This window comes from Pristis pectinata, chromosome 4, assembly GCF_009764475.1.
Source record: "Pristis pectinata isolate sPriPec2 chromosome 4, sPriPec2.1.pri, whole genome shotgun sequence".
Classification (NCBI taxonomy): Eukaryota; Metazoa; Chordata; class Chondrichthyes; order Rhinopristiformes; family Pristidae; genus Pristis; species Pristis pectinata.
Window position 1 is genome coordinate 92,764,217 of NC_067408.1, and position 26,257 is coordinate 92,790,473.

The following is a 26,257-nucleotide window of genomic DNA, read 5'->3' on the forward strand; positions in this document are numbered from 1 at the left end:
TGGTTGGCATGGACCAGTTGGGCCAAAGGGCCTGTTTCTGTGCTGTATAACTCTGATAAGTGCATTTGCTATAGATAGATAGCCAAGTAGTGTCTATTATTCTTAGTATTGATTCAGTTACTGCCTACCCCAGACCCAGTCAGGTAACTACATCATTCATGACTTGGTCAGCTCAGTTAGTGCCAGTGCTACAAGCCACTTTTAGTAATGAACACTGAAATCCCCCACCTAGAGTACATCACTATTTTCACTGCTTCCAAATCTTGTTCAATAGGATTCATCAGCAGAGAGGGAACTGTAGGTGATAATCAGGAGGTGGTTTCCTTGCCCACATACAACCTGATGCTGTGAGACTTCTTGAAGTCAATACTGAGAACTCAGAGGGCCACTGTCTTGTCTGTATAGTACCATGCCATCCCCTCTGGTGGGACAAACAAATCCAGGAATTGTCATGAATTGTGTTGTCTGTAAAGGATGATTCTGTAAATATAACTAAGGCTTTTGCTTAATTAGTCTGTGGCACAGCTCTGAATTTAGACATCAGCCCCCAAACATCTTTGGGAACATTGCAAGGTCACTGGGGCTAAGGTCTTTGTCATGACAGATTTCAGTTCCCAGGTCAATGCCAGTTTTATCCTGTTTGAACAGAGCAGTAGGAGTACAATTGAGTAGCTTACTAGGCCATTTCAGTGGGCATTTGAGTCAATCATGAGGTGGGGCTGGAGTCACAAACCAGACTGGGTAAGGTTGGCAGATTTCTTCCTCTGAAAGACTTTGGACAGATAGGTGTTATGACAGTGCAGTAGATTTTGCTATCATTAGAGGCAGGTTCTTTTTTCCAAATTCTAGATCTTTAATTGAATGCCATTGCTGTTATGGAGGGAATTGAAATCAAGTCCTCACATGGTCATAATTTCACAATTATTTCAAAATTTCTATTGGTTTCAGTTTAATACTTGGGTTTCTACCTTACTCTACATGTGTATTATTGTCTTTATTGGGGAGGGGGGGGAAAACAAATGGAGAAATGTTCTACTTCCTGATTTAATGTGTCAGAAGTCTTCAACTAAGTTGGCTGAGCAGCCAGTGGTAGGGCAATATAGCTGGTAATCCTGCTACTGATTGGAAAATCTGGTCACTAATTGCTTTCAGTTTAACAAGATTGAGGTTATCCATCTGTGCTAAACTCATGTCAGTGAATTCTCATTTTTAATGTTTTGTTATTGCAGTGTGCCCACTGGGATCTCTCTTAAGATTCATCTTTAAGAAGTGCTTTTTGCACATTTTAAGAAATCTGTGGAACTGATTTGAATTACTTTAGTTATTTCCATATACCTTATTTCACAATGTTTTTTCTCCCTAGGAATGGTGGTGCTATTGGTCTGTCTGCACCACCCATTACTGCTTTGATTACCCCTGAACCTGTCCGCCACTGCCGTATTCCTGACCTGCCAACTGATGGATGCCTTGTCTTTGAGCTTCTTTTCTTCATTTACTTGTTGATGGCCCTTTTTGTTCAGTACATTAACATATACAAAACAGTCTGGTGGTTTCCATACCTTCATCCTGCTGCTTCTACCTCACTGGTGAGCATGTCTTTTACAGAATTGAGAGAACTTGTGACTAATTGTAAATTGCAGGATTGTGGGGAAAACTTGATACTGTACTTGACTACTCTGGTTAGACTTCTGTACTTTGGAAGTTAGGCTGTTAGGGAGGAATCCAAATATTACTGTCAAAGTCTACAATGTAATGAGACTTGAAATTGTGGGATTATGTAATTCACTTGCAAATGAAAATCAAAAAAGATGCTGGAAATCTGAAAACAATACTGGAATCACTCAGTAGGTCAAGAATGCGAAGCAAGTTAACATTTCAGGTCTGAGACCCTTTGTGGTCAACCTACTCACTGAGACGGCAAGAGTCTCAGACCTCAAACGTTAGTTTCTCATTCCATGGGTGCTTCCTGGCCTGCTGAGTGTTAATGGTGTTTTGTTTCTAATTATGTAAATTAACTTGTTTTTGGAAGCACCATGAAACAAAATAACTCAAATAGCAATCAGAACTTCATAGCACAGTACAGTACAGGCCCTTCAGCACATGTTGTGCCAACATTTTATCCTGCTTGAAGATCTAACACTTCCCTCCCACATAGTCCTCCATTTCTCTATTATTCATGTGCCAATCAAAGTCTCTTAAATGTCCCTAATGTACCTGCCTCCACCACCTCTGCCAGCAATGCATTCCACACACCTACCACTGGGGGGGGGGGGGGGGGTTGAAAACTTGCCTCTGGCAACCCCCCCATACCTTCCTCCAGTCACCTTTAATTATGCCCCCTTGTGTTAGCCATCTTCACCCTGGGGAAAAAGTCTTTGACTGTCCACTTGCTTTTACCTCTTATCCTCTCCAAAGAGAATAACCCTAATTCACTCAACCTATCCTCATAAGACATGCTCTCCAATCCAGGCAGCATCCTGGTAAATCTCCTCTGCGCCTTCTCTAAAGTGTCCACATCCTTCCTATAATGATGTGACCAGAACTGAACACAATACTCCAAGTGTGGAGTAACCAGAGTTTGAGCTACCACATTACCTTGTGGCTCTTGAACGCAATCGCTGACTGAAGGCCAACGCACCATATGCCACCTTAACAACCTGCATGGCAACCTTGAGGGACCTATGGACGTGGACCCCAAGAACCCTCTGTTCCTCCACACTGCTAAGAGTCCTGCCATTATCCCTATATTCTGCCTTCAAATTCACCCTTCCAAAATAAATCACTTCACTTTTCCAGGTTGAACTCCATCTGCCACTTCTCAGCCCAGGTCTGCATCCTATCAATGTCCTATTGTAACCTACAACAACCTTCTACACTATCCACAACACCACCAACCTTTGTCATCAGCAAACCTCCTAACGCACCCTTCCACATCCTCATCCAAGTTGTTTATAACAAAAAAAAAGTCAAAGAGCAGGGCTCCCAGAACAGATCCCTGCAGAACACCACTGGTCACTGGCGAGGCAGAATACGCTCTATCGACCACCACCCTGTCTATGGCAGAGCCAATTCTGAATCCACACAGCCAAGTTTCCCTGGAATCTATGCCTCCTGACTTTCTGAATGAGCCTTCCAGGAGGAACTTTATCAAAGCACCTTGCTAAAATCCATGTACACCACATCCACTGCTCCACCTTCAATGAGGTCTGTCACATCCTCAAACAATTCAATCAGGCTTGTGAGGCACAACCTGCCCCTCACAAAGCTATGCTGACTGTCCCTAATCAGTCTATATTTCTCCAAATGCTCACAAGTCCTGTCTAAGAATCTTTTCCAGTAATTTGCCCACCACTGAAGTAAGACTCACTGGTCTAATTCCCCAGAGTTATCCCTACTCCTTTCTTAAAGGAACAACATTTGCTACCTTCTAATCATCTGGCACTCTCCCTGTGGCCAGTGAGGACGTAAAGATGATCTCCAAAGGCACAGGAATCTTTTCCCTCACTTCCTGTAATAACTTTAGATATATCCCATCCAGCCCTGGTGATGCATCTATCCTAATGTTTTTCAAAAGTTCCAGCATATGCTTTCTTTACATCAAGATGTTCTTAGCATATCAGTCTGTTGTACACCATGCTCAAACAGGTCTCTCCCATAGCTGAACACTATAGCAAAGTATTCATTAACGACCTCCCCTACCTCTTCTGACCCCAAGCTCATTTCCTCTTATCTCTGATCAGTCCTATCCTCACTCTAGTCATCCTCCTGTTCTTCACATGTGTAGAACACCTTGGTTTCCATAATCCTTTTAACAAGGCCTTCTCATGCCCTCTTCTAGCTCTCCTAGGTCCATTCTTAAGCTCCCCCCTGGCTACCTTGTAACTCTCCAGAGCCCTGTCTGATCCTTGCTCTCTAAAGCTTGGGTAAGCTTCTTTCTTCCTCTTGACAAGGTATTCTACATCTCGTCAACCATGGTTCCTTCACTCTACAATCCTTACCCTGCCTCAATGGGACAAACCTATCCAGAACCCTATGCAAGTACTCCCTAAACAACCTCCATATTTCTTTGTGCATTTCTCCAAGAACATCTGTTCCCAATTTACACTCCCAAGTTCTTGCCTAATAGTAGAATAATTGCCCCTCCTCCAATTAAATACTTTCCCATATCATCTGCTCATAACCTTCTCCAAGGCTATGGTCACCATCTCTAAAATGCTCTCCTACAGAGATCCGAAGCCTGATCAGGCTCATTGCCTAGTACCTGGTCCAGTATGGCCTCTTCTCTAGTTGGCCTGTCCACATACTGTGTCAGGAATCCTTCCCGGACACATCTAACAAACTCTGCACCATCTATCCACTTTACACTAAGGAGGTGCCAATCAATATTAGGGAAGTTGAAATCACCCATGACAACAACTTATTTTTTCACCTTTCCAAAATCTGCCTCCCAATCTGCTCCTCAGCATCTCTGAGGCTACTTAGGGGTCTGTAGAATACTCCCAATAGTGATCACTCCCTTCCTGTTTCTGGCTTCCACCCACACTGACTCAGTGGACGATCACTCCAGGACATCCTCCCTTTCTACACCTGTGACACTGTCCCTGATCAGCAAAGCTGCTCCCCTACCTCTTACCTCTATCCCTGTCCTTTTTGAAACATCTGAACCCCAGAATATCCAGCAGCCATTCCTGCCCTTGTGACAGCCAAGTCCCTAATGGCCACAATGTCATAGTTCTATGTATTTACTTATGCTCTAAGTTCATCACCCCTAGTTTCTGATACCTTTCGCAGTCAAGTAGATAGACTTAAGTCCATCCAACTGCCTGCAATTTTGCCCTTTCAACTGCCTATCCTCCATCAGTCTTTCAACACACTGCATCTACTTGTACACTGAATGCACCAACCTCTGACCCATCACTCTGATTCCCATTCCCCAGCCAAACTAGATTAAACCTTCAACAGGTCTAGCAAACCTGCCCACAGGAGTATTGGTCACCCTCCAGTTCAGCTGTAACCCGTCCCTTTTGAACAGATCGTACCTTCCCCAGAAGAGATCCCAATGATCAACAAATCTGAAACCCTGCCCCCGCACCAATTTCTTAGCCACACATTCATGGCGCCAAATCAACCTATTCTTACCCTCACTGGCACATGGGACAGGCAGCAATCCAGAGATTACTACCCTTGAGGATCTGCTTTTCAGCTTCCTACTTCACTCACTATATTCCCTCTTCAGGACCTCATTTTTTCCTACTTATGTCATTGCTACCATTCTGTACCACAACTTCTGGTTCTCCCTCCCCCTTCAGAATGCTGTAGGCACAGAGACATCCCTGACCCAGGCACCTAGGAGGCAACAGGTCATCCAGGAGTCTTTCACAGCCACAGAATCTCCTGTCTGCCCACCTTACTGTTGGATCCCCTATCACTACCACACTCCTCTTCTGCCCCCCCATTTCCCTTCTGCACCACATAATCAGGCTCAGTGCCAGAGACCCAGTCACTGCAGCTTTCCCCCAGTAGGTTGTCCCCCCAACAGTATCCAAAGCAGTACACCTGTTATTGAGGGGAATGGCCACAGGGGTACTCTGCACTGTCTGCCTATTCTCCTTCCTGCCTCCTGCAGCTTCAGAGTGACTGCCTCCCTCCCTGTATCTCTTATCTATGAACTCCTCATTCTCCCGTAGGAGCCAAAGGACATCCAGCTGCAGCTCTAGTTTCCTAACACAGTCTGTAAGGAGCTGCAGCTGGATGCACCACGTGCAGATATCACTATCAGGGAGACTGGAGGTCTCCCCGAACTCCCACATCTCACAAAATAAACACACCACTGACCCTGGAGCCATTCGAACCACTCTAGCCTAACACTAAAGGAAAAATCAAAGAAAGAAACTTACCTTAGCCTCCCCCTCACCAAAGCCTCAAGTGCTCCACTGCAACAATGGCCACTCCATTTATACCTACCTTCCTTTTATTCGCTGCTGTTAATTAGCCAATCAACTATTAACAATTTGCAAATGTGCCTCTTGTGGACTCTTGCAAGGTGAAACTTACAAGCACACACACAAAGACTCGCCCCTTTTCAAAGCTCCTGCTCCAAATCTCGTTCCAACACTGCTTGCGTGTATGTGACTGATTCTCTAGGGACTGATGCTTCATGTATGTGCTATTTATCATGCACAGTCTCTTCTCCATGTTCTGACTAGGGATATATTTAGGCAATTTTTTATTTACTTCTGTATCAGATCTACACATGCTTGTTCAGTGTCTTGTAGGAACAATTCCATGTTCTGGAATAATGTTCTGGAAAGTGAAGCCCCAGAATCAATTATCAATTGTGCAGTTGATTTATTGCCAGCTTTTTGCTGTGCTGCTTCTAAAAAGTACTTAGTAGTCCCTGTGATGACTCCACCTAATTTTTTTTCATTGGACTTGGTGGGTGCATAGAGCTGATGGACGGAGGGAAATTGCTCTCCTATAAATCCCAAGTGAATTGAGAACTGGAATGCGTCCATAGTTCAGGGATTTCAGTTGCAGTGACTAGATAAGGTGGGATTGTTCCCCTTGGAGCAAAGAAGGTTGTTACAGCTGAAAACATCATTGTAAATAGATAAAAAGCTATTCCAGATAGCAAATTATTCAAAGATGAGAGGACATGTTTTAAAAGTGATATTTGAAACACACAGTGTGTTTATGAGGAAATATTTCTTTGGCCCAGAGTGATTACATTTTGGAACTTGCTGCCTATAAGAGTAGTAAAAATAGTCAACTGGAGATCCCAAAAGTGAATGGGATAGGCACATGAAGGGAAGTTATTTGCAGGAATACAGGGAGGGACAGGATTCTTCTGGGCTAAAGTTGGGACAGACTTGATGAGCCTAATAGCAGCATTCTGTGCCACATTGCTTCTTTGAACCTGGAGTTTTTATCTGGTTCTTTACGGGCTATATGAAACTACCTGCAGTTGCTGTATGATTACAGAAATCTATGGTGTGGGTAAACTGGACGTTCACACTTGTAAATGGTGATTACTCTTTGAGGGTGGGATTGGGAGGGTGTAGAAAGAATTTTTTCCTACGTTGAAGAGGAGGAAGTGGAGAATAATATACTGTTCACAGTGGGATTCTTGATTCAATGTGCACAGAAACTTACGGCTCTGAAAAGGCTTTTGTAGGAAGTCTAAGCCTTTTCTGTTTGTAAATCAAAAATATGAACATACAGCTCTATAATTTTCATTTAATTTTCTCATTTCTCAGAGGTGTAAAGGAATGCTGCTCCTTTTACATCATACAATTGTGTCTCATGTCTTAAGGGAATCTACCAGTGTAATCATGCTAAATACATAATTGTATTGCATCTGAGGCGTGCAATTGAAAATTAGTATTGCCCCATCATGATATTCAAAATACTGTGTTCTATTCCATTAGTTCAGTTTGCATTTGTTCAATTAAGGCCCATTTCAAAATCTGATTTTCTGATGGTTCTTAGATTCCAGTAAAGTCTGGCATCAGACTTGCTGAAGCTCTTGTTTTCGCTTCAGCTTTAACAGAATAATTGATGTGTGAGCTGTCAAAGTGCATGGTTCAATTCCATATCTGAATATGAATACTTAAAATGCTAACACCAGAAGACAACAGGACAACAAACAAAACCTTATGTGATATCTTACTAGAGATCAAAAATAATGTTTTACTTAGCATGTAATATTTCTTTCTTCTTGAAGAACTTCCATCTGATTGATTATCACTTGGCAGCATTTATTACAATAATGTTGGCCCGAAGACTAGTGTGGACCCTAATTTCAGAGGTGAGTAGAGTCTCCTAGAACATTTATCATGATTTTCAGGCTATCTTGTGCCAGTGAAATGTGTGCATTGCCTGTCTCAGTAGAAGTATGTACCTACACACAGCACATAGGAACAAAAATTGCATGATCTGTCATGAATCAATGATGTCCAAATGCTGGTGTTTCAATATAGCCTGAAAAATCCACAATATTGTGATCAAACTTTCTTGGTATATATGAGTTTTACAACCAGCTTTTTTTTTGTGATACTTCAGGTACCAGCAATGGCCTGGATGATCACTGATTTAACTTGCTATATTTCAGTTGGTCTAATTCTAATATTGCTAGAACTGAATCATTAATGATGAATAATGTATTAACTGATATTTCAATATGCCAGCATCGAGTAGTTGCAAATGGTCCTTTCTATCCCAATGTTGCATGTAATATTAGTCTCTCATACTTAAATTTTAACTGTGTGTGTGTGTGTGTGTGTGTGTGTGTGTGTGTGTGTGTGTGTGTGTGTGTATAGTTGTCAAATTCCTTAATAATAAAAATCTAGTTGATGTTGTTTGAAGGTACCAGAGATATGATTTCAGCTCTGATTTTGATCCAATCTTTGGACCGATTTCCAAAAATAACAGTATGTGAAGGTGTTCCAGGAGCAGCTAACTACGTGTCTAAAGCATAAAACTGATGGGGCTAGTTTCTGTTTTATATGTATGTTTGTAAGTATATGATTTGGATGAGCGTGGTGGGACTAATGTTCTGAGATGTGTCTATTTCAATGCGAGGAGTATTGTAAGTTAGACAGATGAACTTAGAGCATGGATTGGCACGTGGAATTATGATGTTGTAGCCATTAGTGAGACTTAGTTGCAGGAGGGGCAGGACTGGCAGCTCAATGTTCCAGGGTTCCGTTGTTTTAGACATGATAGAGAGGAAGGTATTAACGGGGGAGGAATGGCATTACTCATCAGGGAAAATGTCATGGCATTACTCAGAGACGACTTACTGGAGAGCTCATTTACTGAGGCAATATGGGTGGAGGTGAGGAATGAGCAAGGGATGACCATGTTAATGGGACTATATTATAGACCTTCCAACAGTCAGTGGGATTTAGAAGAACCCATTTTTGGAGAGGGAGCAGACAGTTGCAAGAAAAACAAGGTTGTGATAGTAGGTGATTTTAACTTTCCACATATTGACTGGAGCTCCCATACTGTAAAGGGATTGGATGAGATGGAGTTTGTCAAATGTGTTCAGAAAAGTTTCCTTAATCAATATGTAGAGGTCCCAACTAGAGAGGGGGCGATACTGGATCTCCTCTTAGGGAATGAGACAAGGCAGGTGACAGAAGTGTGTGTAGGGGAACACTTTGCAGTTAGTGATTGTAATTCCATTAGTTTCAAGATAATCATGGAGAAGGATAGGACTAGTCCTCTGGTTGAGATTCTAAATTGGAGTAAGGCCAATTTTGATGGCACCAGAAGGGATCTGGTAGGCATGGATTGGGATAGGCTGTTTTCTGGCAAAGAGATGCTTGGTAAGTGGGAGGCTTTCAAAAGTGAAATATTAAGATGACAGAATCTGTATGTTCCTGTTAGAATAAAAAGCAAGGCTAACAGGTTTAGGGAACCTTGGTTATCAAGGGATATTGAGGCTCTGGTAAAGAAAAAGAAGGAGGTGCATATCAGGTATAGGTAGTTAGAATCAAATGAGGCACTTGAAGAGTATAAGAAATGCAAGAGAACTAAGAGAGAAATCAGGAGGGCAAAAAGAGGACATGAGGTTGCTCTGGCAGACGGTGAAAGAGAATCCCAAGGGTTTCTATAGCTATATTAAGAGCAAAAGGGTAGCAAGGGACAAAGTTGGTTCCTTTGAAGATCAGCATGGTCATCTATGCACGGAGCTGAAAGAGATGGTGGGGGGGGGGGGGGGGGGGGAAGGATCTTAAATGAATTTTTTGCATCTGTATTTACTCTGGAGAGACAGACTGTAGAACTGAGGCAAAAGAGTAGTGAGATCATGGGCCGTATCTGGATTATGGAAAAGGAGGTGCTGGCTGTCTTGAGGCGAATTAAGGTGGATAAATCCCCAGGGCCAGACAAGGTGTCCCCTTGGACCTTGTGGGAGGCTAGTGCAGGAATTGCAGGGGCCCTGGCAGAGATATTTAAAATGTTCTTGCCCGCGGGTGTGGTACCAGAGAACTGCAGGATAGCTAATGTTGTTCAAGAAAGGTTCTAAGAATAAGCTGGGAAGTTAGAGGTTTGTGAGCTTGACATCAGTCGTGGGTAAATTATTGGAAGGTATTCTAAGGGACAGGATAAATATCTATTTGGATAGACAGGGCCTGATTAGGGATAGTCAACATGGCTTTGTGCGTGGTAGGTCATGTACAACCAATCTTGTAGAGTTCTTCGAGGAGGTTACCAAGAAGGTCGATGAGGGAAAGGTAGTGGACGTTGTCTACATGGACTTTAGCAGGGCCTTTGACAAAGTCCTGCATGGGAGGCTGCTTCAGAAGGTTAAGTTGCTTGGCATTCAGAATGAAGTAGCCAATTAGATTCAACATTGGCTTAGCGGGAGAAGCCGGAGAGTGGTGGTCTCTCTGACTGGAGGCCTGTGAGTAGTGCTGTGCAGCAGGTATCGGTGCTGGGTACATTGTTGTTTATCATCTATGTTAATTAGATGATAATGTGATAAACTGGATCAGCAGATTTGTGGATAACACCAAGGTTGGGGGAATGGTGGACAGCAAGGAAGGCTATCAAAGCTTGCAGCGTGATCTTGACCAGCTCAGAAAATGGGCTGAGAAATGGTAGATGGAATTTAATGCAGAAAAGTGTGAGGTGTTGCACTTTGGGAGGACAAACCAGGACAAGACTTGCACTGTGAATGGTAGGGCTCTGAAGTGTGCGGTAGAATAAAGGGACCTGGGAATACAGATCCATAGTTCCTTGAAAGTGTCATCACAGGTAGATAGGGTCATTAAGAGAGCTTTTGGTACTTTGGCTGTAAATCAGGGCATTGAGTACAGGAGTTGAGATGTTATGTTGAAGTTGTAAAAGACATTGGTGAGGCCAAATTTGGAGTATTGTGTGCAATTCTGGTCGCCTACCTGCAGGAAAGGTATCAATAAGCTTGAAAGAATGCAGAGAAAATTTACAAGAGTACTGCAGGGTCTTGAGGACCTGAGTTATAGGGAAAGGTTGAGGACTTCATTCTCTGGAGCACAGGAGAATGAGGGGAGACCTTATAGAGGTATACAAAATTATGAGAGAGAGGGTGAAAGCACACAGGCTTTTTCCCCTAAGGTTGGGTGAGACTAAAACTAGAGGACATAAATCTGAGGGGAAACTTCCTCACTCAGAGGGTGGTGAGAGTGTGGAACGAGCTGCCGGTGGAAGAGGTAGATGCCAGTTCAATTGTAACATTTAAAAGAGGTTTGGATAGGTACATGGATGGGAGGGGTTTGAAGGGATATGGTCTGGGTACAGGTATATGGGACTAGGCAGAAGGTCAGGTCGGCATGGACTAAATGGGCCGAAGGGCCTGTTTCTGTGCTGTAGGACTCTATGACTCAATGTAAGTCTTGTCCTTCCTTTATACACCATTTTATAAAGGAAGGACGAGATTTGCGATCCAAGTCGCACCTAAGGGCCACTCACAAGAAACATGATTATTTTAGGTTTGGACAACTAGATGCTGATACTTTTAGTCAGGTTTAAAGATACTTGGCTCCATTCGCTGCCTCCTCTATACTTGCTGCATCCCCCTACCCACCTCGGTACTGTACCATTGTTCTCCGTTGTTGTGCAGTGACGGACCTGTGCTCACAAGCACAGTTCATGTGCGTCTCGAGATAGATTTGAACTGACACGTAGCTTGAAGGTGCAAAGAATCAAACTAGGGCCAACATGGTCCATAGACTCTTATCCCTAGTTGCTGAGTACCTCTTGGATTCCTGTTTCTCGATCTGGGGAGTTGCAGTGGAGTAAAGGAATTGGAGGTGTACTTGGGATTCCTGTGGACTATTAGAAAGTCTGCAGTGGGGATGCTGATGTGGTACATGTCTAGAGGGAACAGAAGCAAGATTGCAATGATGATGGATGTTGTCTGGATGGGCTCGTCCTTCCTTCATACATTGCCATCAGGGATCTACATGATTCAATTTTGAATCTTGTCAATCAATGTAATTCTTTCTTACAGGCATCTCAAACCAGTGCAACCTCAGTGGTGCGGTACACATTGGTGATAGTGGCTCGTTTGGTACTCCTCACGATGTGCGGCTGGATTTTATGCTGGACACTTGTTAATCTTTTTAGGAATCATTCTGTGCTAAATCTCCTGTTCCTTGGATACCCGTGAGTGTTCCTTTAACCTTTATATAAAATAATTTACTACTGGCTAATGAGAGTAAGTGGATTTTAATTTTGTGATTAGTATATTTAAAAATTGTCCAGCTGTTTTTCTAAAGCAATGTTTTCAAAAACAGTACAATGAGTGGCTCGCTTATTTATGATCCATCCTAAATTCATTACTCTGAAATTCAAGTCAAATGCTCAACTTAAAAAAAAGTAAGTGTTGGATGAATTAAAAAGACAAGTTGGTAAGACTTTTCTTAAGGAAGTATCGTTATCTTTATTGATAGAAGCAGAGAGCACAGAAGCAAGGAAGTTGTGTTAAATCTTGATAAATCACAGTCTGAGTTGATCTAAAGTACAAAATCAGTCAACACTTATGGATGTCATGGTCTTAATGGATTTGATAATTATCAATAGGATTAGAGGGGAAATTAGGTTTTTGTTGCATGAGATATCTGGGATCCCACTTTAAACGATGGCAGAAGCAGATTTAGAAATGACATTTACATGCGACTTAGATATATGTTCTAAAAGTTTTGCAGGGATATGGGAAAAGAATAGGGTTATGAGACGAATTGAATATCAACAGTCCTGACACTGGTATATTGGGTTGATGGGAATCTTCTCTGGGTTGTAAGATTCCATAATTATAATCAAATTGCTGCTTTTGCTTTCTGGGGATTTTTTTTATCAATTGCTTTTGCCAGCTTGCATGTTAACATACAGTTTAATTTTGGTTTTCCATATGGCTCTTCCAAAAAGGCTTGTTATCATGCCAGTGTCTATCAATAAACAAGAATATTTGTTTATGTTTTACCATTCAGGCTATTTACCCACATCTTGCATTAAACAAAACTTAATCTGGCAATCCTAGTTTCAAACTTACAGATCAGCATAAAATCAACTGAGTTGGAACTGCAATATGAATTTAGTCTTTATTCCAATAAGCTTCAGGTTTTAACTGTGGTGAGCAATAGGCCCATGTGTTTAACAAACAGAAAACTGGAACAACTGTAGCTTTCTTGCAGCATTTGGAATGATGGTATTCATGGGCTTCACATAACTGATTATTTGAAAATTGGTTCAGATGAGAGCTTCTGTTCTCTAAAATAATGTTCCTAAATGCCCTAGCTTGCCATTTTTCTCCCTTAGCGTACTGAAGAATGAAGTTTGTGGCTCCCAGGACTTTGATCAAATGGTAATTATTCAAGTGCAATCTGTAGATTGGATATTTGACGGAGAGGTTCATCAAGCTGTAATACTGCATTAGTATTTAGGGATTTGATAGTCTGAAGTTCTATTGAAGTGAGAATCTTTGATATGTTGTCTCGATAATGAAGGATATCTCTCTACTAGATGTAGAACATTCTGTTAGGGGAAAAGAAAGATAACAGAAGTTGTGGTTCAGCCATGTCTGAAATAATGATAAAGGACTGAAGGTCTATGGTGGTCAGTTTAAGGATCTAAAGTATAAGCTTCAAAAGCATGATTACAAAGATGTTTTCTTTTGTACCCTAGCCTACTGAGAGTAGAAATGTGGCAAGTTAATGTGTGGCTGGAGGTATGGTTAAGAGAGAGGGTTTTTGACTCTTGAGACAGTATCATCAGTGGCAGGAAGTACCTGTTCTAAATGCAGATTGTACCTCAAAAGCTGTGGCATATACCCTTGTGAAACAGGTTGACATTTGGTGTGGGTCATTGAGTGTGGCAGTGATTACTTAGGTATGAAAATGTAGTAATAAAGTTTAAAGATACGTGCACAGTATCTGGGGGAGATATTGCATTAATGAAAGGTCATCAACACTTTCTCCCTCTTTAAATGCTGCCTGACCTGCTGAGTATTTCCAGCATTTTTTATATTTCAGATTTCCAGCATCTGCAGTGATTTGCATTGGGACTAGATGGAGTTCGAGTTTTGAAGCAGAAGCAGATAGCTGAGAAACCAAAGATTAGCTGCCTTTGCTGTTTACCAAAGACTGAGAAAGTTAATGGATAAGACAGAGAAAAAATGAAGCTTAAAAATAGAATAGAAGTTCTTAAGTGTGGATGGCACCCATTCCGAATGGGGTTCAGCCTAGGTTGTTGAGGAAAATAAGGTTGAAGTTGCAGAGGTGCTGGCTGCAAGCTTCAAATCTCTTCAAATATGGGGGTGGTACCAAGGACTGTAGAGTTACAAACCTTACAGCACTTTTCAAAAAAAAACTGTCAGTTGATGGTTTGTCAGTTTAATGTTGATGGTGGGTTGCTTTCAGAAGCATAATCACTTGGGCAATCATGAACTAAAACCATCATTGCTATAGAGAGATATTGCACTGGTGGGCCCTTTGGCCAATTGAGTCAGCCCTAACCATCAAGCACCCAATATTACACTAATTCTAGCTAACTCCTCTTATTTGGTCCACATTGCCATCAACTCCCCCCTAGATACTACCTCTCATCTGTACACTAGGACCAATTAACCTACAAACCGGCCCGTTTTGGGGATATCGGAAGAAACCAGAGGATCTGGAGAAAATCCACGCAGTTGCAGAGAGAATGTGCAAACTCCACCTAGAGAGCACCAGAGGTCAGGATTGAACCAAGATCAGTGTAGCTGTGAGGCAGCAGCACTACTAGATGTGCCACTGTGCTGGGCAAATAGTGCTTGACTAACCTTGTTTTTTTTGATGTAAAAGAAGTGGGTGGCTGAAGATAATGCAGTTGAAATACATTTCAAAAAGCATTTAAAGAAGTTCCACAAACGAGGATTTTTTTTTAGTTAAATTGAATTCCAGGAGCTCACAATGACAGGAGAAGCATGAATGCAAATTTAACTTGGGGACAGAGAAAGATGGTAAAAGTGGGATATCGATAGATATTTGTGTTCTGCATAATTAGAATTATTAAGAATCAGGAGACATTTTCAGAAAAAAACTTTATTATGCAACGTGTGCTTTGGATTTGACCTACTCTGCTTAGGAAACAGTACAGCACAGGAACAGGCCCTTCAGCCCATGATAGGTGCCAAACTAATTAAACTAGTAATTAAGTGCCTACCTAAACTAATCCCTCTGCCTACATGATGTCCATATCTCTCCATTCTCTGCACATTCATATGCCTATCCAAGAGCCCCTTAAACACCTCTATCGTATTTGCCTCCATCACCATCCCTGCAACACATTCCAGGCACCTACCACTGTGTGTGTGTGTGTGTGTGTGTGTGTGTGTGTGTGTGTGTGTGTGTGTGTGTGTGTGTGTGTGTGTGTGTGTGTGTGTGTGTGTGTGTGTGTGTGTGTGTGTATATGTGTGTGTGTGTGTGTGTATATGTGTGTGTGTGTATGTATGTATGTAGACATTTCGACCCTGGGAGAAAGATAAGTGCTGTCTGTCTACGCCTCTCATAATCTTCACTTCTTCTGTTGGGTCTCCCCTCAGCCTCTGCCACTCCAGAGAAAACAATCCAAGTTTGTCCAATCTCTCCTTATAAGCACATGCTCTCTAATTGAGGCAGTATCCTGATAAACCTCTTCTGCATCCTCTCCAAAGCCTCCACATTCTTGTTGAGATGTAGGTACAAGTTCACCAGTAACTTGCTGTGAGGGGAGAAAACATTTTGGAGTCAGGAGTGAGCTGAAAAATGGAAAGTTTTATTGCAAGCTTGCAGGGAGGAGATGCTCGCTATGTCCATGTGGAGTTATTTTTATTCTGCTACTGCCTGTTATTACATGTGCCCCAGCTTTCCATGGTTCTTGCATTAGGTTTGCCTTGCTCTGTGGACCTGCCTACCTCCTGCCCTGTTCCATACGCTGAAGTGATTTATAGCAGCTGCCTTATTGGTGGCTTTCTTTCCTCTTTCCAGTCCATCTTGCTCATCCTTAGAGGGGTATAGATTCTCCTACTGGGATGCCAATTCCCAGAATGTCTTGATGGGTCCTGATGAGGCCCTTGAAAGTTTTAAGGAATACTGCATCATCCTTTCCTGAAACTTCCTCACATGACCTCTATTTATCTTTTGTTGGATCATTCATAGCTTCTCCCATGTTTCTGAGTGACACCCAGTTACTTTGTTCTGGCTGGACTAAAATGATTGTCTTAAGATTTGATATCTTTGATTGTTAATTTGTCCAGCAGCTTGTGTGCCCATGCTCCGCTCTGAATTTTTGCCTGGTACCTCTCTATTTCATGGCAGCATTTTGCTTTTACCAATATGTGCACCTTATAGATATTTATCATGTCTTCTAGTTAATTACAAAATTCATTATTCTTATGTGCTGTCAGTTCATTAATAATTAACTGCTTTTCTTCCAGTGAGGGTAGGGGAATCTAAAACTAGGGGGCATAGTTTTAAGGTGAAAGGGGAAGGATTTAAAAGGGACCTGAGGGGCAAGTTTTCAGAGGGTGATGCATCTATGGAACGAGCTGCCAGAGGAAGTGGTAGAGGCAGGCACAATTACAATGTTTAAAAAGGATTTGTGGATAGAATTAGTCAGTTGTATACTCTGTCCCTGTCCATTAACCCTCCCCATATTCTAGATCTATTTATTTGTCTAATTATATATATATATATATATATATATATATATATATATATATATATATATGTACACACACACACACACACACACACACACACACACACACACATATATATATATATATATAATGTGTGTGTGTGTGTGTGTATGTGTATGTATATATATCTCTATTCACACACACAAAATATTCCCATATTCTAAGGGAGCAGCTTGAGTCTGTCCTCTGATTTGCGTTCATGTTCCAGCTCTCGTCACTGGAGCAATACTCTGGTTCCATTCCCTTATGTTTAAACTCACCCTGTCGGCTTCCATTGTTGCTGGCAACTATTTTTGAATCCTCTGCTTTTAAATCTGTTAACAGCATTAAAATTGTGTGTTTAACTGAATTCACTTATTTTTCTGGTTTGTTCATTTCTGGGCAGCACAGTAGTGTAGCGGTTAGCATAGCGCTATTACAGCGTCAGCGACCTGGGTTCAATTCCCACTGCTGTATGTCAGGAGTTTGTATGTTCCCGTGTCTGCTTCGGTTTCCTCCGGGTGTTCCAGTTTCCTCCCACATTCCAAAGACGTGCAGGTTAGGAGTTGTGGACATGCTACATTGGCGCCGGAAGAGTGGCGACACTTGTGGGCTGCCCCCAGCACATCCTCGGTAATGCAAAAAGATGCATTTCACTGTGTGTTTCGAAGTACATGTTGCTAATAAATAAATATCTTTTTCAGGTTTGGTGTTTATGTGCCACTGTGTTGCTTCCATCAAGAAAATCGGATTCAACCATTACCAGCAGATTGTGGTTTTCTATTAAATGGCCAGCTAGAAACGGACACGATCAGGCCAAAAGACTTCTTCACACTCCTCCGAGAATCATTCAGAGAACAATTTAATAATCCAACCTCCATCCCTGCTCATACTTGCCCACTTTCCCCAGATCTTATCCGAAATGAGGTTGAATGTTTGAAAGTAGATTTTAATAAAAGGATAAAAGAAGTTCTCTTCAATTCACTATTTAGTGCCTACTATGTAGCATTTTTGCCTCTTTGTTTTGTTAAGGTGAGTTCAGTCAGGTTTCTCTATGGGTGTGATTTTCTGTATTGGATGTAACTGATGAAGTGAGCAGAATAGATATTTTAACATTTTAAAAGGCAAAATACTTCCATTACTAGAAATCTGAGAGACAGATATAAATCATCTGGTACTATCTGTGGAGAAAGATTATAAGAAATGATGAAAGATCATCTGCCTGAAACATTAACTATTTTTCTCACCATCTGTGCTACCTGCCCTACTATGTATTCCCACTATTTTTAGTTTTATTGGGATATATTCACTTATTGTATAATTTGGGCAGTGAGGCTGAATTTAAACAACTGCCTTGTGCCTAAAGCCTTGCCTTTACCTCAAGCTTTGCCTTACCTCAATATTGTTTTTTTTTGAATAGACAACTGGAGAGCTGTTTACAGGCCCATTCTTTGCAGCCATTTGGATGTTTTCCCTCCCTGTTTTAATGAGTTCCACTTGTAAGTTATTGGAATCCAAACTTGAGTCCAGTTGATTAATTTGTAGTACTTCCACATTAAGGAATAGCTTAACTTTTTAAATGAAGTTCAATTTATTTTAATTTTAACTTGCACCATCCAATTCGAATTAAAATAAGAATGGCACAAGATTTGCACTAAAAAAAATAGGTGTCTAATTGAAACCAGTGTAATTAAAATTATTTTAACAATCACTTCTAATATTTTTAAGAAAGCCAGACTGGTTTCATTATGATATATTTTAGAATGTTCAGATAATCATTGACTGTTGCTGTACAGAAATATGGATTCAATATGATAATAACTGAGTAATTCAGGGTCTTTTTTTAATGTTGGTTATGAAAAAAATAGGCTACCAGGGCAAACTCCTCCGCTGTTCAAAAAAAAATTGGGAGTGTTTGTTGCAGATGGGCATCAACTTTGCACCTTGTGAAAGACCTGTCTCCATCAACTCCAGTAAAATATCAGTCTAAAATATGTACTGGAGAATCTGGAGAGGGACTTGTGTCTCTGAGACATCTGTTGTGGGACCATTTGCCATCACCACTATACCAAAGCTAGCACAGTACTTGTTTTGCAGTATGGGAATGTCTAACAGAATTAATAGCAATGAGGAAGTAATGTGGTTGAGGAATATTCCCTCTGTGGTACTGCTGAAAACGTCGCAGGAGTACTGTAAATATCTCCAAATATAAATAATAGATGTTATTCCCTCCCCCTCCCCTCAATGCTCCCTAATCCTGTTTCTCATTTGCTCCAAGTTAAGATTTATCTCAGCTTCGAAGCTTGCACAATGACTTCATCTGTAAGGCCAGCTACATACCAATGAGCATTTACCGTTCTTCGGTTTATTGCTCATTCAGCAAAATTGGTATGTTGTCATTAAATTTCTCTTTCAATGATCTCAGATGAATACCTTAATGTGCAATTTGGCTGAGGTAAGCCATATCTCTGACTCAACTAATTTGTAAACCTGGATTATAAACCTCAAATATAATTTAATGCATTTAATCACAAATTTGGCAAGCTGGATCCAGCTCTCCAGCCAAAACTCACTGTGGCAAAATGTTTTCCTTCTCTGATTCAGGCAAAATGTGTTAGATTAAGTAAATCTGATCCCTGAATGTTTTTGGACAGAACAATATTACAAGTTCATAAAAGTGCCTGGAATGTGGATGGAGACTAATTTAAAAATTGATTTAACAAAATACTGACAATTAAGACATCTCATCTAAGTTTTATTTTAGAAAATGATTACTTAACAAAATGCTAGTTTATGAACAGAAGTAGAAAAACATACTTTTTTTTAAATAGTCAATTTTCACAGAATTAAAATGCTGCGGATGTGGAAGTATTGCAAATTTTAGTGCTGAATCCAGTAAGTGACATCACAACGGGAGCCTTAAGTAATTTAAACATCATGTGAATATTCTGTACTATTTTGGTCATAAGGGAGAGGTTGAAGTGGTGGTGGCTACATTTGGGATTAGGTAAGAATGCTGTTGTAAAATGATACTGGCTCTGCTATGAAAATCTAAATTTGCATTAAGTTGCAATGATACTAAATTTACTGTTTAAAATTACATTGTTTAAAAAAACAAATCAAGTTCTTGTTTAAAGTAGACTAGTGCTCGATCCACTCTCTTTTCAAACTCCCAATCTCTCTACCATGGGATTAGGCCAAAATTGTAAATGGGCTTCAATTTTTCCCTATTTTCTTTTCATTCTTTCCTAATGAGTAATGGATCAAGTACTAAAGAGGCTTATTCTGTCATCCATGGCCATTCTCCCAGCAAGTACTGGCATCCTGATTGTCCATGAAAACAAACAGCTGCATCTAATCTTGTAATGATTCATTTTTTCATGTAACTGATTTTGCATTCCACTGATGATCCCAAGTGGAACCATGGCTAACTCTCTAATTCTTTCTATTTTTTATCACCATATTTCCAGTCCTGTCATCTTTGTCCCCCCACCCACAACTCAAAGTCTGAAGCTACTCCAACTATTAAAACTGAGGAAACTGGTTAATGTGGCTTGGAAACAAATCCATGGTTTAGAAACGCCCTTTGTAGTCTGACAGAAGCTATTCAGTAATGTGTCAGATTTATAGTATAAGTGGTCTTTTCAGACACCTTATAAACTATCTGTGTCACACCTTTGCCAAAGAATTGTTATTTGAAGTTAATAAGCAAGTTACATAAGCTAGCTACAACTCCCAGTTTATACTATGTATAACAAATGAAATAATACAGTATAAAATGTAGAATTATGGAATGGAGCATTAAAATTATTACATGAATGGGCATTCAAACTTTCTAAATAGGTCTGTTTTTGCATTGTCTTTCTGTTCTATTATCTGTAATGTTTAAAACGTGACTTTTTGTTACAGAGTACGCAGTACTATGACATGCGGTGGTCCTGTGAGCATCTCATCATGGTTTGGGTAAATGCCTTTGTTATGTTAATGAGTCAGCTACTGCCTCCCAGGTATTGTGATCTACTCCATAAATCAGCTGCTCACCTAGGGAAATGGCAGAAGATGGAACATGGTTCTTACAGTAATACACCACAACATATGTAAGTACTATATTCAAACAATTATTTTTAAATTGACTGTATGATTGAAACGAGATAGAACTTCCTTGATTTAATGCAAGCATTTTGGGCTATATAGTATAACCAGTATAAGTAGTCTTATGCTACTTAAAATCTGCTAATCCACCCTTGGGATACTGCAGAATAAAAAGTAAAATCCAAAACCTTCTGGACTTCTTTTAGGATCTCTGTAACAAATAGAGGACGTACTAAACCATGAGTGTCTTCTTAGGCTGTCACTCAGGAACAAGAATGACTTGTTTCCACTGGGAGGTGCCTGTGCTTGATTTCTTTTAAAATGGGATAGCCATTATGTGCCAGCTACTACATGGGCTTTACAGTGAGTCTTGGTCCAATGGCAAGGAGGTCCAAAACTATCGAAGAACTGACATTGACGCACAAAGACACATGATGTTACACAAGCTATTTTCCTTGGTCTCTACTTCTGACCCTTTTCTTCCCTTGTGTCACGAACCAGCAACAAAAGAAACACACTGAGCATGATTCAGTGTTAAAAACTATTTTATTAATCACTACTTATGATAATACATAAAATAAAAGTAAAAATGTTAGTATGTTAGAATTCAAAAATGTTAAACCTCGAACGTTAACCCCAAAAACTAAACTCTTCGTGTGTGTGTGTGGCAAAGTCCAAAACTCCCAGTTCCGGAATGGTTCTTAAAAGTTCAGTTCCGCAAGCCATAAGGTGAAACATGAGCAAGGGCTTCTTCAACAACCACCGTTGTCTGAAGATAAGACGTAGATGTAGAGAAACATAGAGAGAGTAAATACGAAATCCAAATGTTCCATGATGGAACCCAAACGACACTCCAGTGTTTACTCGGTAGTGACTTCCTCACCCCGAAAAGCATCCGAATCGTGGTCGTCCACACAAATACCTGTTTCCTTCTACAGGTCAGCAACAAAGTGAACTCCACCGGATTACTTCCAACTTTTCCATACATGGATTTCAGTGGCAAACACAGTTATTGTTTCTCATCCATCGATAGAGAAAACAAGCAGGCTGGTGTCTCTCTCCCTTCTCTCTCTCTCTCCTTCTAACTTCTTCAACAACGTCATTACGTCCTTTATCTTCTATTGACGTAAGCACGCCACACATACACACACACACTCTATCTTAAAGGGACTTTCACTGAGTCCGTAACACTTGCTTCTCAGATCCCTCTCCCTACGCTCCCCTCTTGACTCCTGTGCACCCAGTCCATCCCTGCTGCTCCCCAATCTCCAGGTGCTGGCTATTCACTTTCTAAGAGAAAGGCTACCCACCAACTGCTGTGGCTCATTCTTTGGAGATTGTTCTCCACCTGTGCACACCCAGTCCCAGCAATTACTGCAACCTAGCCTGAACCCTTGATCTCCCAGAAAATCACTGTCAAATTTATTTTATAGTTGGAGTGCAGCTGAAAACAAAGATCTTACACCCTTTTGACGTAAGGTTGTTGGGCAAAGCTGGAGATTTGGAGGAAAAAAAACCTGGAAAATGTTGGAAAACACCCAACAGGGAAGGCAGCATCTTAAAAACAAATGATTATTGTTTTGAGCCAATAACCTTTCATCAGAAGATGGTAGGGATGAATACCTTTTAATCCAGTTCAGAGTGAGAAATGGGATGTGGGGAAGGAGTTAGCAGAAGGGAAGATCTGTGGGTAAAATCCAGCAATGTTTAAACAGTGAAGCCAAATGTTAGCCTGGAGTTTCAGCTACGTTGTGCAGTTAATTTTAAGTGCAGTTCACCCGAAATAGGCCAGTCAAACCAGCATAAACAGTAGTGGAATTTCGAGCACATATTACACTTTGCTAATTGAGTTACTGCATCTTCTAGACTCTATTAAAAGCCTACTCTATTAGCTGATATCAAATTGCCCACACCCACAGGTCACCATTGCTAGTTTCTGACAACAGGCCTTAAAGGAGATTTGAAAAGTTTTGTGCTTTTTTTTAAAAGCACAAATACACCAATTTAAAACTTTTGAACTTATTTTTCCTGAAAATAACTGCAAATAATAATAACTAATGGTTCTTTTTTTTTTGTTATTTTCAGTAATGTAAAATTAAAACTTCATTTTTTTGGTTAAACGTATTTTCAGCTAAATTCCAATTATTTTGGTCTTTCCCTTTTAAATACATTGACAAATATGTTTAAAACAATTTATTTAAATGCAATAAATGTTCTGCAACACTAAATGCATGATTCAGGATAGATTTTAGATTTGGTGACATGTGCATTTGAAAGAAAATGTGCAGGGATAGAAAGTGGGATGTGCAAGTTCCTGGGTTATGTCCAAAGCACAAGCTCTGACAGGCCAACATCTACAGAGAGAAATGGAGTTGATGTTTTAGGTGGATAACCTTTCGTCACAACAGAGCTGAAATGCTAATTCAGTTGCTGAGTGACCCGCTTGAGTATTTTCTGTTTTTACTCCAGATTTCCATCCACTGTATTTTGCTTCCAGACTGTTTTGTTTACTTGTGTTATATTATCAAATTTAATTTTCCTTTCAGATGGTCTGAAACAACAATTTGGCCACAAGGTGTGCTGGTTCGACACAATCGATGCCTTTATAAAGCTGTAGGACCCTATAATGTAGCAGTGCCTTCAGATGTTTCACATGCCAGATTTTATGTAAGTAGCTATTACTACTACTACTGAAATAATTCTCATGGCTAAGGAATTGGCATTTTGGAGATTTAGATGCTTAATGAACTATAGAGGAATTAACTGCTTTTGAAGAGCACAAGATGCAGTGCATCTCAACTTTAAACAATAGGTTGGGATTATTTTATATCGTAGTAACTTTGAATTAATGGTAATTGTAAAACCCTCTGAACTTTTCAACACTAGTTGTGAAATTTGACCACTACTGTTTTTCCTCTTTACTTTCTCTCTACTCTTCCCCCACTCCTTAACCAGATCTAATTAGTTGTGGAGTTCATTCCTTGTTTAATTTACTAATTCTTAAGTTTGCTATTTAAAGCTATTTAAATACACAGCAACATTCAATTCATGTTGGTTAAGGCAAACTCCTTCTTACTGGATCCAAGAAGTCTGTGTTGCATTGTAATATCCCCACTTATACCATTGTCTCTCAGCACTTTGTAAATCTTATCTCGTGGCAAAGATCCATTTCTTAATGTCAGTGATGAAGCATAGTACTAGGCAAATTGATTTTAATAGTTTGACTAAGTGTTGAAATTGTCATGTATATAGCTCTTGGTAGCTGATCCAAGTTGCATCATTCCTGAGTTTGCATTATAATCTGCTCCAGAGTATTTGAACATTGTTTAAAAGTTATGTTAAAATGACATTCAAAACTGAGTGTTCAATAGTTCTGATCTGGTAGATTGAATTGACTGGCAAGGAGTAATATACTAAAGCAACAAAAATGTTGGAAGCATGATAGAACCAAGAATTCCATAAAATCTGCTTCAGCTCAGGAAGGTAAAGATCCCAATAGTGTTTAAGATGTGTTATCCTTTACTCTTCACTAAAATAATCTTTAGGGTACTTTACCTTAGATGCAACCCACCCAAACCTTTTGCATAAGGGAATGGATTCTTTTCCCCTATTTGGATGTAGCTCCTCAGAAAAGTCTACTTTGCCAACCATTATCAGATCTTTCATCAATGACCTTCCTCCACAGCATTATACAATCAGGAATAAAGCTGAAGATTATGAAAGTTCTACATAAAACTTCAATAATTAAGCAGCTCATGCTAGCTTTCATCAGGACAATAGCCAAGCTAGATGTAGTGGTAGTGCATAACACGATAGATGCAACAGTGCTCTGAAATTTGGGTCAGTCCATTACGAAACAGTTTAAATTACGTAAATGCTTAGCAGTGATGGTCTTTAATAAGGCAGAGCCATCATTCTTGACAATTAAAGATGTTGCCACTGCTAAGGTGTCTTCTGCCAATCTCCTGGGAATTAATGGGACCAACCATCTCCATGTGGCTGCAGGAATAGGACAGGGATGGATGTTTGGTGATGTGTTTCATTTCCTCTTTCATGAAAAACTTGTCACTATCTGCAGAGCATGGCAGCTGTAACAATGCACCAAAACTTGGATCTGTCCATTACAGCACAGTTTACTTGATCAGTACACTTGTCATTAGACTCTGTCCATTAGATGCTATCCCTTTTCTCCACCACTGATTTACTATTACTGCTGGATAAACAATGCACTATCGAAATTTTTAAAGTTTACTTCTGCATTAACTCTAGGGAACTTGACCCATACCACCAATCCTTGTCCTATCCAACAGCGTTATGGGAATGGTATCGCTACCACAAGGACTGTTGGATAAAAGGAGGATGTTTTATTGTCATCAGGAAAACAAAAGAATAGAGAAATGGAACCTTACATTCCTCAAACTATGTACATAAAAAAAGATCAGTGATGTCTCCCAGCCTCCAGGACGGCCACATCTGCACCTGATGTGTCAAGCTGCAGCTCCTAAGGGACTGCATTAGGGACCTGGAGATGCAGCTTGATGACCTTCGAATGAGGAGGTGATAGAAAGGAGTTATAGGCAGGTGGTCACACCAGGAGACAGGCAAGCGGGTCAACGACAGGAGGGGGAAGGGGAAGTACTAGAGAGCACCCCTGTGGCTGTACCCCTTGACAATAAGTACTCCTGTTTGAGTGCTGTTGGGGGAGACAGCCTACCTGGGGGAAGCAACAGTGGCAGTGCCTCTGGCACAGAGTCTGGCCCTGTGGCTCAGAAGGGTAGGGAAAGAGAGAGGAGGGCAGTAGTGATAGGGGCTCTATAGTTAGGGGGGCAAACAGGCGATTCTATGGACACAGGAAGGAAATTTGGATGGTAGTTTGCCTCCCAGGTGCCAGGGTCCAGGATGTTTCAGATTGCGTCCAAGATATCTTGCAGATGGAGGGAGAATAGCCAGAGGTCATGGTACATATCGGTACCAATGACATAGGTAGGAAAAGGGATGAGGTTCTGAAAAAAGACTATAGGGAGTTAGGAAGGCAGTTGAGAAGCAGGACCTCAAAGGTAGTAATTTCAGGATTACTGCCTGTGCCACGTGACAGTGAGTGTAGGAATAGAATGAGGTGGAGGATAAATGCGTGGCTGAGGGATTGGAGTAAGGGGCAGGGATTCAGATTTCGGGATCAATGGGGCCCCTTTTAGGGCAGGTATGACCTGTACAAAAAGGACGGGTTGCACTTGAATCCCAGGGGGACCAATATCCTGGCAGGGAGGTTTGCTAAGGCTACTGGGGAGAGTTTAAACTAGAATTGTTGGGGGAGGAGTGGGATCCAAGCTGGAGAGACTGGGGAAGAGGTGTTTGGCTCTCAAATAGAGAAAGCTTGTAGACAGTACGAGAGGGAGGATAGGCAGGTAATAGAGAAGGGATGTGCTCAGACCGACTGTTTGAGATGTGTCTATTTTACCGCAAGGAGTATTGTGAACAAGG

At 40.8% G+C, this 26,257-nt stretch overlaps 1 protein-coding gene across 4 annotated transcripts in view; it reads left to right on the plus strand.

Moving 5' to 3' along the window:
- The window catches only part of tmem39a (transmembrane protein 39A), a 44,287-nt gene that overhangs the window by 14,200 nt on the left and 3,830 nt on the right, over nucleotides 1-26,257 (plus strand). For all 4 annotated transcript variants that reach the window (XM_052013629.1, XM_052013632.1, XM_052013630.1 and 1 more), the window contains 6 exons: nucleotides 1,364-1,586; nucleotides 7,724-7,807; nucleotides 11,999-12,153; nucleotides 17,389-17,716; nucleotides 20,594-20,781; nucleotides 23,323-23,443. In XM_052013629.1, the coding sequence (XP_051869589.1) occupies nucleotides 1,364-1,586; nucleotides 7,724-7,807; nucleotides 11,999-12,153; nucleotides 17,389-17,716; nucleotides 20,594-20,781; nucleotides 23,323-23,443 (1,099 nt within the window). The remainder of the gene's footprint in view (nucleotides 1-1,363; nucleotides 1,587-7,723; nucleotides 7,808-11,998; nucleotides 12,154-17,388; nucleotides 17,717-20,593; nucleotides 20,782-23,322; nucleotides 23,444-26,257) is intronic.